The sequence below is a fragment of the Triticum dicoccoides genome, chromosome 6B (genome assembly GCF_002162155.2).
Source record: "Triticum dicoccoides isolate Atlit2015 ecotype Zavitan chromosome 6B, WEW_v2.0, whole genome shotgun sequence".
Taxonomy (NCBI): Eukaryota; Viridiplantae; Streptophyta; class Magnoliopsida; order Poales; family Poaceae; genus Triticum; species Triticum dicoccoides.
This window is the reverse complement of record NC_041391.1, coordinates 265,615,421-265,628,882: the sequence shown is the minus strand read 5'-3', so window position 1 is coordinate 265,628,882 and position 13,462 is coordinate 265,615,421. Positions and strand designations below refer to the sequence as shown.

At 47.3% G+C, this 13,462-nt stretch overlaps 2 protein-coding genes across 2 annotated transcripts in view; both read left to right on the top strand.

Annotated features, from left to right (window-relative positions):
• The first annotated feature begins 256 nt into the window (after positions 1-256).
• LOC119322346 (cyclase-like protein 1) lies at positions 257-3,016 on the top strand. Its single transcript, XM_037595842.1, has 6 exons — positions 257-828; positions 1,223-1,267; positions 1,617-1,689; positions 1,802-1,899; positions 2,147-2,217; positions 2,581-3,016. The coding sequence occupies exons 1-6, from the start codon at positions 387-389 to the stop codon at positions 2,704-2,706; spliced, it is 855 nt and encodes a 284-aa protein (XP_037451739.1). The 5' UTR covers positions 257-386; the 3' UTR covers positions 2,707-3,016.
• Positions 3,017-3,463: 447 nt separating this feature from the next.
• The window catches only part of LOC119322347 (cyclase-like protein 1), a 15,284-nt gene continuing 5,285 nt past the window's right edge, over positions 3,464-13,462 (top strand). Inside the window, exon 1 of the mRNA XM_037595843.1 lies at positions 3,464-4,041. Coding sequence (XP_037451740.1) covers positions 3,657-4,041 — 385 coding nt within the window. The 5' untranslated portion in view covers positions 3,464-3,656. The remainder of the gene's footprint in view (positions 4,042-13,462) is intronic.

Sequence of the window (13,462 nt, the reverse complement as noted above, 5' to 3'; positions counted from 1 at the left end):
GAGCCTAGTGTATAGTACACGGAGCGGGTGGAATGGGCCCAACAAAACCAACCGCCACGCGCCTGAATATCAGCAGCGTCTAGAACGGCAAGATCAGCAGCGTCCAACGAGGAGACGTGATCCGTCCATCCGATCGAATCACTTTCTGTGGAACTGGCTCTTTCTCTTGTCCAGCTTTGAAGCCTGACAGAAGCAGGCATCTAATTTGCCAATTTGGTCAACCCATCTCGGTCCGTACTTATCGGCAGCCCCTTGTCCCATCCAGACTTACTACTGACGCCACGCCAGAAACCAGGCGAGAGCATCAATTTCCTCTTACCATCACTCCCCAGAGCCCAGAGTCCACGGAGTCCAGTGTGAGCGCTCGGCGCGGCAAGTCGGCGACCATGGCCGCGGCGGCTCTCACCCTCCTCCTGCTGGTCCTCCTCCCGGCGCGCCATGCTCTCGCCACAACGGCCGGCGACGCGCACCCGGGCTACGCGGGCGCGGAGGCCGACACCTGCGGGGCGGCGATCGGCGGCTCTCCCCCCTCTGCAGGAGGCGCGGCAGGCCGGCGCCACGGCCCGGCGCTGGAGGAGTACGGGGGCGGGCGCATCGTGGACATCACGCACGCGTACCGCCCCAGCATGCCGGCGTTCGCGCCCGGCGCGACGGTCGGCCCCCTCGTGCGGCTCAAGGCGTCGATGGAGGACGGGTCGGAGTACAACCTGTCGGAGCTCCGGATGGAGTGCCACATGGGCACCCACGTCGACGCGCCGGGCCACATGAACCAGGCCCACTTCGCCGCCGGCCTCGACGTCGACACGCTCGACCTCGATGTCCTTAACGGTGAGCATCCCTGGGTTTCTCCGATCGGCGATCAGAACTAGGCTTTGACCATTTTTGTCAGTCTCCGGCCTGCCGTCTTTGCACATATATATATGATCACCTTGGTTAAACGGTTGGCTAGATAATGAGATGGGGATTTCTAGATGCCAATTCATACAGGCAACACGGCAGCATGGACTGCAGCCGCCTGACATCATTTTCTTGTAGCTGATGTCCTCTGAATCTGATTCGGAGTAGCTGTAGAACAGACTCTGTCCATTAAAATTGTTTAAAAAGGACAAAAGACTCTTGTTCAGTGACAATTAGCATTTTCTATATATTTTTCCGAAAGATTTCCCTGCTAAACTTCATTGAAATTAGCATTGACAATTGACTTACTCTTGTTCCTGGACAGGTCCTGCCTTACTGGTCGATGTTCCAAGACACACAAATATAACAGGTAGGGTGTGGGGGAAGTCTTCTCTCTCTTTTTACAAGGAGCTCAGCTCTTCTATTATATAATGATGATGAATCACCCAGCTAATGAACTTGTTCTCATATCATGTCACAAGATTAAGTTAACATGGCATGAGAGAAACATGTGCATTACTAATGTAGTTATGTTTTCAGATATTGGTTTCTCCATAGAATTCATTATGTTTGATACAAATCCAATAAACTGATATTCTTACTAAAACCAACATCTGCATTTTGAAAAACAATGAGTGCTGATATTCTTACTAAAAATATTTGATTCACATCCAAGCTGTCTAGTATTTGATATATGATGCCCCACTAATTCTATGCAGCTGAATCCATGAAATCCCTAAATATACCGAAAAGTGTTCGTCGTGTTCTCTTCAGGACATTGAACACAGACAGGTATGACTTCTTTAAGAACAGATATTCAAGTAGACGCTACATTCTTCACCATATCGCCAGTCGATCTTTCTATAGGCTGTATTGAACATGTAAGTAAGCAGATGATATGTAGGGGGCTCATGTGGAAGGCAGCTGGTGATATGAGTTATGTTGGATTTACAGAGGATGGTGCCCGGTGGTTAGTTGACAACACAGACATCAAGCTGGTTGGTAAGTATACGGGAGCTGTATTGGTATTATAACATACTCCCTCCGTCTCAAAATGTAAGATGCTTTTTGGCACTAGTGTAGTGTCAAAAAACGTCTTACATTATGGGACGGAGGGAGTATTTGCTAGAACCATGTGGAGTTGTGAACTACCTAGGTTCAGTTAGTTCATGCCCTTTGGTGGCTCAATATATGCATTTACTTGCCTTATCTGGTGTGAACCTAACATATGACATTGGCAATTCTGCAGGGATTGACTATATATCAGTTGCTGCGTTTGATCACTTGATCTCTGCCCATGTGGCCTTCTTCAAAAATGCGGTAAGATGCTGCCCTTTAATGATCTCAAAGAATGTGAATTTGAAGCCACCCTTGTTGTTCTGTGCTAATCTCTGATCTTATGCTGCTTAGTCCCCAAGCCTACTTCAGAACATTCCTTCACGAGCATTACTGACTAACGAACCAACTCTGAAAGCATGTTCTGCCCTATATATCAGTTGACCGGGGTCTTGGTTCCACAAATTCCTTGCTAATCAACCTCTTTTGGGGCTACAATGTTTCTTTACACTATTTTGATGCTTCTCTAGAGAACATTAAATTCACATATCAGTGATGAACTTACCGTCTTAGCGATTGCATTATTGATTGAAACTACTGGTTGATTTACTTACTCTGTTCTGTCAGGATATCATCCTAGTCGAAGCCTTGAAACTAGACAACGTGAACACTGGACTATACATGCTGCACTGCTTACCTCTGAGACTGGTTGGCTCTGAGGGCTCACCAATTAGGTGCATTCTTATCAAGTGATCACCATGGTGCATTCTTATCCGAGTGGCTGCTCTTGCCAAAAGGCTGCAACGTGTCGTGCCCGCAGATGCTACAATATCTTTGTCCACGGTCCCATCTTAGTGGGAAAAGAAAATGCCTCTTGTCATGCATACAAGTTTGTATTGTAAAATCAACAAAGGAAATATAGCAATACCACGAATAAGCAAGTAGTGCAAGACGGACGTTGTAGCGACTCAGTGTCAATCTGTAACCAATGATGAACCACACGAGTTTGTTAGCTGTATAATTTCCAACCGAGTTCAGCTATTTTCATGTGCATCTCCTCTCAGGCAGTTTCTGCAATATTTCGATTCAACTCGCTGATGGCGAAGCCTACTACCATTGCTGATACGTTGGACTGTTCTCTGTAATGCTCTAGCGTGCCAAACTGTTATACGGAGTAGTATATATCTGCAGCTACGTTTCTTGTAAAGCAGAATAAGTTGCATGCCGGTGAACATGTGTACAATCTTTTGATATGAGTTCTCATTCTTCCTCTGGGTGCACATGGATGAGTGATACATATTTGCGGGGGACCCAAACTGTTATACGGAGTAGTATATATCTGCAGCTACGTTTCTTGTAAAGCAGAATAAGTTGCATGCCGGTGAACATGTGTACAATCTTTTGATATGAGTTCTCATTCTTCCTCTGGGTGCACATGGATGAGTGATACATATTTGCGGGGGACTGTTTGGAAAGGCTAAATCCTGTGTTTTTCTTTTCTTTTTTGAGGATAAATCCTGTGGTTTTCAGATACCGCCCCTTTTCACTGTCCGTCATCTCGTTCTCAGCCAGCCGGCCTGAGAGAAGCTTGGTACGTGCTTGCTCCATTCATCAGCATTGTATTGACCACCAGAAATCAAGGAAGAGCTGCAACTACCAGTGACCATCACAGCCCAGAGAATCCGGAGTGAGCGCTCGGCGGCATGGCGGGCGCGCCGGCTCTCACCCTCCTCCTGCTGGTCCTCCTCCCGGCACGCCAGGCGGGCTACGCGGGCGCGGAGGCCGACGCCTGCGGGCCGGCGGCCGGAGGCGCGGCAGGCCGGCGCCATGGCCCGGGGCTGGAGGAGTACGGCGGCGGGCGCATCGTGGACATCACGCACGCGTACCGGCCGGGCATGCCGCCCGACGCGACGGCGGGCCCGCTGGTGCGGCTCAAGGAGTCGATGGAGAACGGGTCGGACTACAACTTGTCGGAGCTCCGGATGCACTGCCACATGGGCACCCACGTCGACGCGCCGGGGCACATGAACAAGGCTCACTTCGCCGCCGGTCTCGACGTCGACACGCTCGACCTAGGAGTCCTCGACGGTGAGCGTCCCTGGTTTTCTCCGATCACAACTAGGCTTTGACATTTTTTGTGAATCTCCGGCCTGCGGTCTCGCAAATACAATCACCTACGTTAATGCCCTCTTTGATTTAAAGTATTTCTAAAGGGATTTTGAAAGATTCTAATATGTAAGATATTTTTTTCTTTGATACATAAGATTGCAATTCATAGGATTCACTTGTACCACTAGTTTTGATAGGAAAAATTTCATCCACTCCAACCTCATGTGAAACATTCTATGTTTGTTCTGCGCACAATTAAATACTTATACTAATTCTATAAGATTGAAGATGACATGCCACTCTATTTCTCTATTATTTCTATTCCTGCATTTTACAAATCCTGCAAATCTAGGAGGCCCTAAATGGTTAGTTAGAGCATCTCTAATAGATCCCTCAAAAGTTGCACTTCCTTCATTTTAAAATAAGTGTCGTGTTTTTAGTTCGGAGTGTCGGGGTAACAAAATTAAGCACCAGCTACCGGATTCTCTAATGTATCAGAATTTAACTTTTAACCCTCAAAACTTTACACCATTTCACTATGGTTAGGCTAAGAGGAGCAAATGTCTTCATCTCCACTACTATTAAACAAGTGTTATGACTTCCTTATTTTAGATCCGATTGCCTACATTGCTTTAATGATGTTGTATCAATTAAAGCACCATAATTAGCAAACAAAAAGCATCATCATTAGCATTCCAAAATAGAAACATCATATCAATCAATTCAATCACCATAATTAGCATTCCAAAAAATAAGCATAGTGTCAATCAAATCACCATAACTAGCATTTCAGAAAAGAAACATTGTAACAATCAATCAAATCACCACAATTAGCATTCAAAAAAATAAACATATTATCATCAAATAACCAAACAAAAAATATCTTATCAACCAATCAAATCATCGTAATTAGCAAAAAAAATAGTAATTTGGAATGTTTTCAAACCAGTCGACCTCGTACCTAGACCACGGCCCTGTAGGACGCGAACCGTTCCACCATCAACGTCTCGCCGCCTCCGCCAATTGATGGTGTCCTGGACTAGGGGGTGATATCCACATCGGCTCTCGGTCATACGTGTTGGGCCGAGGACCCCCATGATGATTAACCAGCGGCCCACGTTTGTTGGGTCCAGGGGCGCCACCGCCAAGATAGATATCTTCCGAAGACTTGGCGCATACTTCAAGACTTAGAGGTCGTTTTCATCACGATTGCCCTGGATGTAACTGGCCTATGTGTAAGCCTTAGGCAGCTCCGGTATCTATATAAACCAATGGATGAGGACCGTAGACGACAACATCATACACATACGATCTCATGGTAGATCAACTTGTAACTTGTACTCCTTCAAAATCAATACAATCAAGCAGGAGGTATGGTGTTATCTCTCTGAGAGAGCCCAAACATGGGTAAATCCATGTGTCTCCTATTACCATCGCACCAAGGCTACTAGCACGGGACTCTTTACCCGAGATCTACTGGATTTCTAAAATTTGTATGTTGTGGGGAACTTATGCATAAATCTGAACAATGATCAATAGGAACATACAAGGGACCGGTTGAATAAAGGAAGTGTTGAGATATTGATGCTCATGATTAATGAAAAAATCAGAAATTTTAAAATGTTGGATCGTGCGTTGCACGTACATAACTACTAGTTAGTAAAAAAATTGAGGAGTCGCGCCGCCAAACCCTAGCCCACACCACCCACAAACCATTTCCATCGACGTTGCCATTGATTCGGCTCTCCACGGGCCCCGGTTCGAGCCGCTGTTGTCATGCCCCAGGGGTACCCCAACTCCACTGCGCTACAAGGCTTCCTTTCTAGGGAGCTTAGTAGATGTAGTGGTAGTGATACATCTTACTTGTAATGGACTAACCCATATGCAAGACAACATGCCATTTGTCTGGCCATGCAAAGCATGTACCATTAATGCTGAACATGGGAGAGGCTGAATCTCCGGGGCACTAATGGCTCGGTCCCTAGTGATGGAGCTTCAACGCAATTTGGGAGGGGGGTAAATGAGTCTTAAATAGAGTTGAGAGGAATCTAGTGTATTATGTTAAATTTGTCCCAAATGGTGTTAAATATTATGTGTTTGTGTAGAACTAAATTTGGTGGGGGGACATGCCCCCCTTTGACCCTCACTAAGCTCTGCCACAAGTGAGTGGGGGTAATATCAAATACTTACCGGATCCAAAGGCATTACCATGAATGTAAGGCTGCCCATCTTATATTAGAAAAATTGTAGCAACCATGGAGAAAATGAAAGCCCATACATTAGCATCGACGACCATTATAAAAGAAAATTTCTCCGCAAGTGTCGGTGAACCATCGACCGTGTGTAAAAGCTATTGTTGTAACGAGTACAGAGGCAACAAGCATTCCTTTCGTGCCCTCTTTCACTCTTCTAATACTCTTTTTGATATGATTTACTTGCTCAGTCTCTTTTCGAAGTAATCCCTAGGAGAAACACCACATTTAGCACTAGCCATATCGAGTATAAATAAAGTGTACTTGATATTTACTGCTCTATAAATAGAATAAGTAAAGATTAAAGCACACGGTCTCATATCCAAGGCCTTGCCTTAAACACAAAGTGATAGTGTGTTTCTGTTAGTTATTAGTTATAATCCTTTTGTAGTTGGTCATGTTGCGGTTAGTTAATAAGTCAAGTCTTATAGGGAGTAAGCTAGTGATTCAAGTCTTTGTCTTAGGCTAGCAGTCAGTGGGTCAAGTCAAGTATTCTTAGGCTGTAAGAAAGCCACTATATGATTATGTATTAGTTCCTTTTAGCTACAAATAAAGGGGAAAGCCTAGTGAGCTGCAGTATTCGCAACACCAAAAGAGAAGCTTATGTACTTCTACATGTTTAGGGAGCGAGAGAGGGGGGGCAAGAACATGTAGTGTTTTCTCCCATGTGAACCCTTAATAAGCTAGTGGATATGTGGGTATCAAGGGCCAATATTCACATAGAATCATATGCAGGGTTACTAGCTTCCTCAACATCCATAGTGCCGCATTCTCTTCCATAGTGGTGAGTAAAGGGCAATAATCATCAGCATCAAGATCATAAGCTGAATAAACAGTATGATAGAAGTCACTACGCAGATGCCCATGACAGTCATACGTGTTGTAGCATCCAAAACAAGCATTCCTTTGGTGCCCTCTTTCATTAGTGGCATCATGCCTAGTATAGACACAATGCATAAATATGTGGTCCAGAGTGACCTGAGTTTCCTCCTCCTGGCAGCAAATGAAGCACGGATTAGTGGCATCTTGCAATCCATGTTGGAATCGACAATCAGAGGTCCATACATGGTACTAGATAGCAAGCCAGATGAATATTTTGCATTTGAGCGGCGCCCAACTCTTCCATATGCACTGGGCGGCGGGGAAGCGAATCATGTCCTGGCACATCATCTTATAAGTAGATTGCGTCAAGTACTGTCCAGTGGGACTCCATGGCCAAGAGAATAAATTAGGGGTGTTGTTGTTAAGGGAGATGACGTTGACGACCGACCATAGGTTGGAGAATTGTTGGGGACACGTGGCAATAGACCAACACCAACGTCCCTAATCCAGTTTAGACTGGTTAGGACCTCATGAGCTATTCTTTTGTTGATAAATCTCGTATTCACCTTCTCCAGTACCAGGGGTGCAATATCTGCCACAGCCGTTGATCCCGCGGTCTCTCTAGAAGAGGAGGGATTCACCATCTGCTATCTACATATGCACAAGGCTGTCGGATATGGCCCTCGCCATATCACCATTCAACGGCGGTAGGCCTTGCCAGGGCCTGCTGGGATCCGTCCTACGATGCCATTCAGGGCTGATTATTGTGGCATCTTGATGGCGCCATGGTCGAATACTTGATCCGTTGGTTCCCCACTTCATGTCATATTTTGTTATATTGGTATAGGTCTTTCGGAAATTAATGCACTGATGCACGAAGTATTTAGATATGAGAATTACCGAGGCATTAATATATATTAGCAAATATTAGCAAAATATTAGCAAATATGAGAATTATCGGTCTATTCTGCTAATATTAGCAAAATAACTATTCTGCACATCACCTCGGTACTGCACGCTGAACAGAAGCGCACTGCATCATTTTGACGACGAGCACTGCAATAGAGACTAGTGAACTTCGCGTCAAAAAAAATTGCATGCAGTGTTTTTCTGGTACTGTTTTCGCTCTAGTTTTTTTAACTGTTTATCGGAACGAGGTGTATAATATACCGTTTTCGAGATTAGGCGCAACTTCGCCATGTTGAACACTTTTCGAGATTACTTGCGGTTTAAGAGCAGTTTCAAAAACGGCGCGGCGGACGACGAGTGGCATCGAGCATTTTTCGCGATTTCTTCTAAACCGCTTGTCGGAATGAAGCAAACGATACGCCGTTGGATAGATATCGTCGAGGCGCATCTTTTTCATATATAAATGTTTATCTAATTCATTACGGTTTAAGAGCAGTTTCAAATTTACTTAATCGCGGAACTTTGTTTTTCAAATTTTTTGAAATTTTCGGTACTGTTTTTGCTCCAGTTTTCTAACCGTTTGTCGGAACGTCTTACGTATGATACGCCGTTGGAAAGCTACGGACAAGGCGCAACTTTCATATGTTGAAATGGTTTTGAGATTCCTTACGGTTTTTAGTTAATTGTGAAAATCGTGCGGCTGACTTCGAGAGGCAGCGGCTGTTTTTTCATGAAATTTTTACGAACGGCTGGTCGGAATAATTCAAATCATACGCCGTTGGAAAGATATCGACGAGACGCAACTTTTTTATGTAGAACACTCTCTAATTCCTTACGGTTTAAGAGCAGTTTCAATTTTACCGAAAAGCGGACACTCTGTTCTTCGCGAGACCAAAAACGTCGTATGTACTGCATCGGACAGAAGAACGCATTGCTTCAGACAAAATACCGCACTGCATCAGATGGGCAAGTGCACTGCATGGTTTCTTTTTGTTTAAACATATTTTTTTCTCGGACGAGGAAAGAAGAACGCACTGCTTCAGACGAAATACCACAGTTCATTAGATGGGCAAGTGCACTGCATGGTTTTTTTGTGGGACCCAAATTTTCCCAAACAAGGTAGCAAACCACATTTCTTTAGACTATAACCCGCACTTCATCAGACAAACAAGTGCACCGCATCATTTCTTTTTTGTGGGACATAAATTTTCCTAAACAAGGTAGCAAACCGCACTTCTTTAGACTAAAACCGGCACTTCATCGGACGGACAAGTGCACTGCATGATTTATTTTTTGTGGGATGTAAATTTTTCCAAACGAGGTGAAATGCACTTCATGTCAAGCATTGGTGAACCGCAATCCTATGAAAATTGAACCTCGAGCCTACTGTAAACGGGCCGCGACACTACTGAAAATGAGCTTCTTTTGAGATGTTAACTGCACTGCATAATGCACTCATCAACTAGAAAAACGACATTTGAGTACCCCACTAGTTAACTACACTGCATGATGCATAACCATTTTTCCACTACTTAACGACATTTTGAGTACTCTCCGCACTGCAGCATCGCACGGCCTAAACTGCACGCGTGTCGTCCTATCCACTGCTCGCCCCCAGAGCCAGTGAACTGCAAGGCGATGGCGTCGCCGGCAAACTGCACAAAAACAAAATCTGATCAAAAAGCAGATTTCCAAACTGCACTTTCTTTTTATCACCCCACTGAATTGAACTGCATCACAACAATTACTTTTTTACAATTTAGATGCAACAAAATACGAACTAAAAAGGAGAGCAAAGATGTGCGCCAAACTACACCACGCATCAAAAGTTTGACAAAATGAGCCGCACGGTGTGCCCAATCCTGACGGTTGGTGGAAGCAGCGGTCTACCGGGAGGTTGAGGTCGACCGAATCCATGGCATGGCGGCCGATCCAGTATGAGAGCGGAGGACGGAGGCGGGGGTGCCCTGCTCCGAGGATACGGCTACACTGCTCGCCGGATCCGGACATCGATAACATGAAGGAAGGGGACGATGATCATGGTCACCCATGGGGAGTTGCATCCCACCACCACACACCCCTAACGGCTGAGGTCCGGCGGGCTGCGCGTGGCATGGCGCGCAGGCCTGGTTGCCCGGATCCAGGGCGTGCAGTCAGGAGGGGCAGCACGGGATGGACGGCGATGGAGGATGGTGGTTGGGGCAACACGAGATGCACTGAACCGCATGCACTCACCGGACGCACTGCACGCACGCGGTCGCTCAAACTGCATGGCGGCGCTGTCCATGAGCTGCACCGCCACCGAGCTGCACCACGAGTGCCACCAAACGGCAGAGAGTCCCCTCGCCCAGGAGCCACCGGAGGCATGCGCGACCTCGACCCATCAGCCGTCTAGTCCAGGATGGGGAGGAGGTGGGACGGCGGAGCTGGCCCGGCAGCAGCGGCGCGGGTCCAGGCGGGACGTGATTGTGATGCCCCTGATTCAATCGTACACTAATCATGCACGCAAACGTGTACGATCAAGATCAGGGACTCACGGGAAGATATCACAACACAACTCTAAAACATAAATAAGTCATGCAAGCATCATAATACAAGCCAGGGGCCTCGAGGGCTCGAATACAAGTGCTCGATCATAGACGAGTCAGCGGAAGCAACAATATCTGAGTACAGACATAAGTTAAACAAGTTTGCCTTAAGAAGGCTAGCACAAACTGGGATACAGATCGAAAGAGGCGCAGGCCTCCTGCCTGGGATCCTCCTAAACTACTCCAGGTCGTCATCAGCGGGCAGCACGTAGTAGTAGGCACCTCCAGTGTAGTAGGGGTCGTCATCGACGGTGGCGTCTGGCTCCTGGACTCCAACATCTGGTTGCGACAACCAGAAAGAAAGGAAAGGGGAAAAAGGGGGGGAGAAAGCAACCGTGAGTACTCATCCAAAGTACTCGCAAGCAAGGAACTACACTACATATGCATGGGTATATGTGTAAGGAGGCCATATCAGTGGACTGAACTGCAGAATGCCAGAATAAGAGGGGGATAACTAATCCTGTCGAAGACTACGCTTCTCGCAGCCACCGTCTTGCATCAAGTAGAAGAGAGTAGATTGAAGTCCTCCAAGTAGCATCTCCAAATAGCATCTCATAGCATAATCCTACCCGACGATCCCCTCCTCATATCCCTGAGGTAGAGCGACCACCGGTTGTATCTGGCACTTGGAAGGGTGTGTTTTATTAAGTATCCGGTTCTAGTTGTCATAAGGTCAAGGTACAACTCCAAGTCGTCCTGTTACCGAAGATCACGGCTATTCGAATAGATTAACTTCCCTGCAGGGGTGCACCACATAACCCAACACGCTCGATCCCATTTGGCCGGACCCACTTTCCTGGGTCATGCCCGGCCTCAGAAGATCAACACGTCGCAGCCCCACCTAGGCAAAACAGAGAGGCCAGCACGCCGGTCTAAACCTAAGCGCACAGGGGTCTGGGCCCATCGCCCATAGCACACCTGCATGTTGCGTGGGCGGCCGGAAGCAGAACTAGCCCCCTTAATACAAGAGCAGGCTTACGTTCCAATCCAGCGCGCGCCGCTCCGTCGCTGACGTCTGAAGTTCTTCGGCTGATACCACGACGTCGGGATACCCATAACTACTGCCGCGTAGATGGTTAGTGCATATAGGCTCGTAGCCAACTCAGATCAAATACCAAGATCTCGTTAAGCGTGTTAAGTGTCCGCGAACGCCGAACAGGGCCAGGCCCACCTCTCTCCTAGGCGGTCTCAACCTGCCCTGTCGCTCCGCCACAAAGATCCACACAGAGGGCCGTCGGGACAAAGGTCCTTTCAGCCCCCAATCCGTGAATCACTCGCGGGTACTCTTCGAGCTGACCCGACTTTAGTCACCATCTGTATAGTATGTATGTATGTATAGTATATACCCGTGATCACCTCCCGAGTGATCACGGCCCAATAGTATAGCAAGGCAGACTGACAAGAATGTAGGGCCAATGATGATAAACTAGCATCCTATACTAAGCATTTAGGATTGCAGGTAAGGTATCAACAGGTGTAGCAACAATGTCAGGCTATGCATCAGAATAGGATCAACGGAAAGCAGTAACATGCTACACTACTCTAATGCAAGCAGTATAGAGTAGAATAGGCGATATCTGGTGATCAAGGGGGGGCTTGCCTGGTTGCTCTGGCAAGAAGGAGGGGTCGTCAACTCCGTAGTCGAACTGGGCAGCAGCAGCGTTGGTCTCGTAGTCTACCGGAGAGAAGAGGGGGAAGAAACAATGAATACAATGCAAACAAATGCATATCGATGCATGACATGACAAGTAACGATGTTAGGTGTGCCCAATCGCGGTAGTAGGTGATACCGATGAAGGGGGGAAACATCCGGGAAAGTATTCCCGGGGTTTCGCGTTTTCGGACAGATGAACCGGAGGGGGAAAGTTGTGTGTTTGGTATGTTAGAGGTGTGTGGTGGACGAACGGGCTGCGTATCCGGGTTCGTCTCGTCGTTCTGAGCAACTTTCATGTTGAAAATATTTTAATCCGAGTTACAGATTAAAAGATATGATTTTCTAAAGATTTTATTAATTTCTGAAATTTAATTAATTATTTAATTAATTCGAAAATGGATTTATGACGTCAGCATGACGTCGTGCTGACGTCAGCAGTCAGCGTTGACCATTTGACCTGGTCAACCTGACATGTGGGTCCCGTGGGACCCACCTGTCATACACTGTTAGGTTTAATTAGGGTTTAGTTTAATCCTAATTACAGTTTAATTAAAATTAACTAGTTAATTAAATTAATTAAACCGGATTAATTAACTTAATTAATTCATTAGTTAATTAATTAATTAATAATTAATTTTATTAATCATTTTTATTTTTATTTAATAATTTTATTTTTTTAATTCTCCTTTTAAAAAAACCGTTCTAGGGTGGGGCCAACTTGTCATAGGGCCAATGGCCTTATCGGCCATGGGTGCTAACGGGCGCTGGGCGCTGGGCGCCGCCGGAATGCAGGGGCCGATGTGCGGGCGGCTGCCGTGGGCGACGGCCGGTGGCGGCGTCAGGAGGCGGAGCCGGGAGGGCCACTAGGCGACGTCGTGGCCTCGCGGGGCACCGGCGCACGGCAGCAGAGGCCGGTGCGGTGCGGCCCGGTGCGAGGCACCACGGCGAGCAGGAGTGGGGAGCGCGGGGCGCGGCCAGTGCGAGCGCGCGCACGATGGCGCGGGACGCGACCGGCGCGTGCGGTGGAGGTCAAGGCCGGGCTTGGTCGACGCGGGTGTGCGGCCAGGGCGCGCGTGGGCGATGGCCACCGCGGGGCGCAGGAGCCGAGACGGGGCGGACGGCGCGCGGCGCACGCCGTCGGGCGCGGCGACTGGGTGCGGACGTCGCCGGCGACA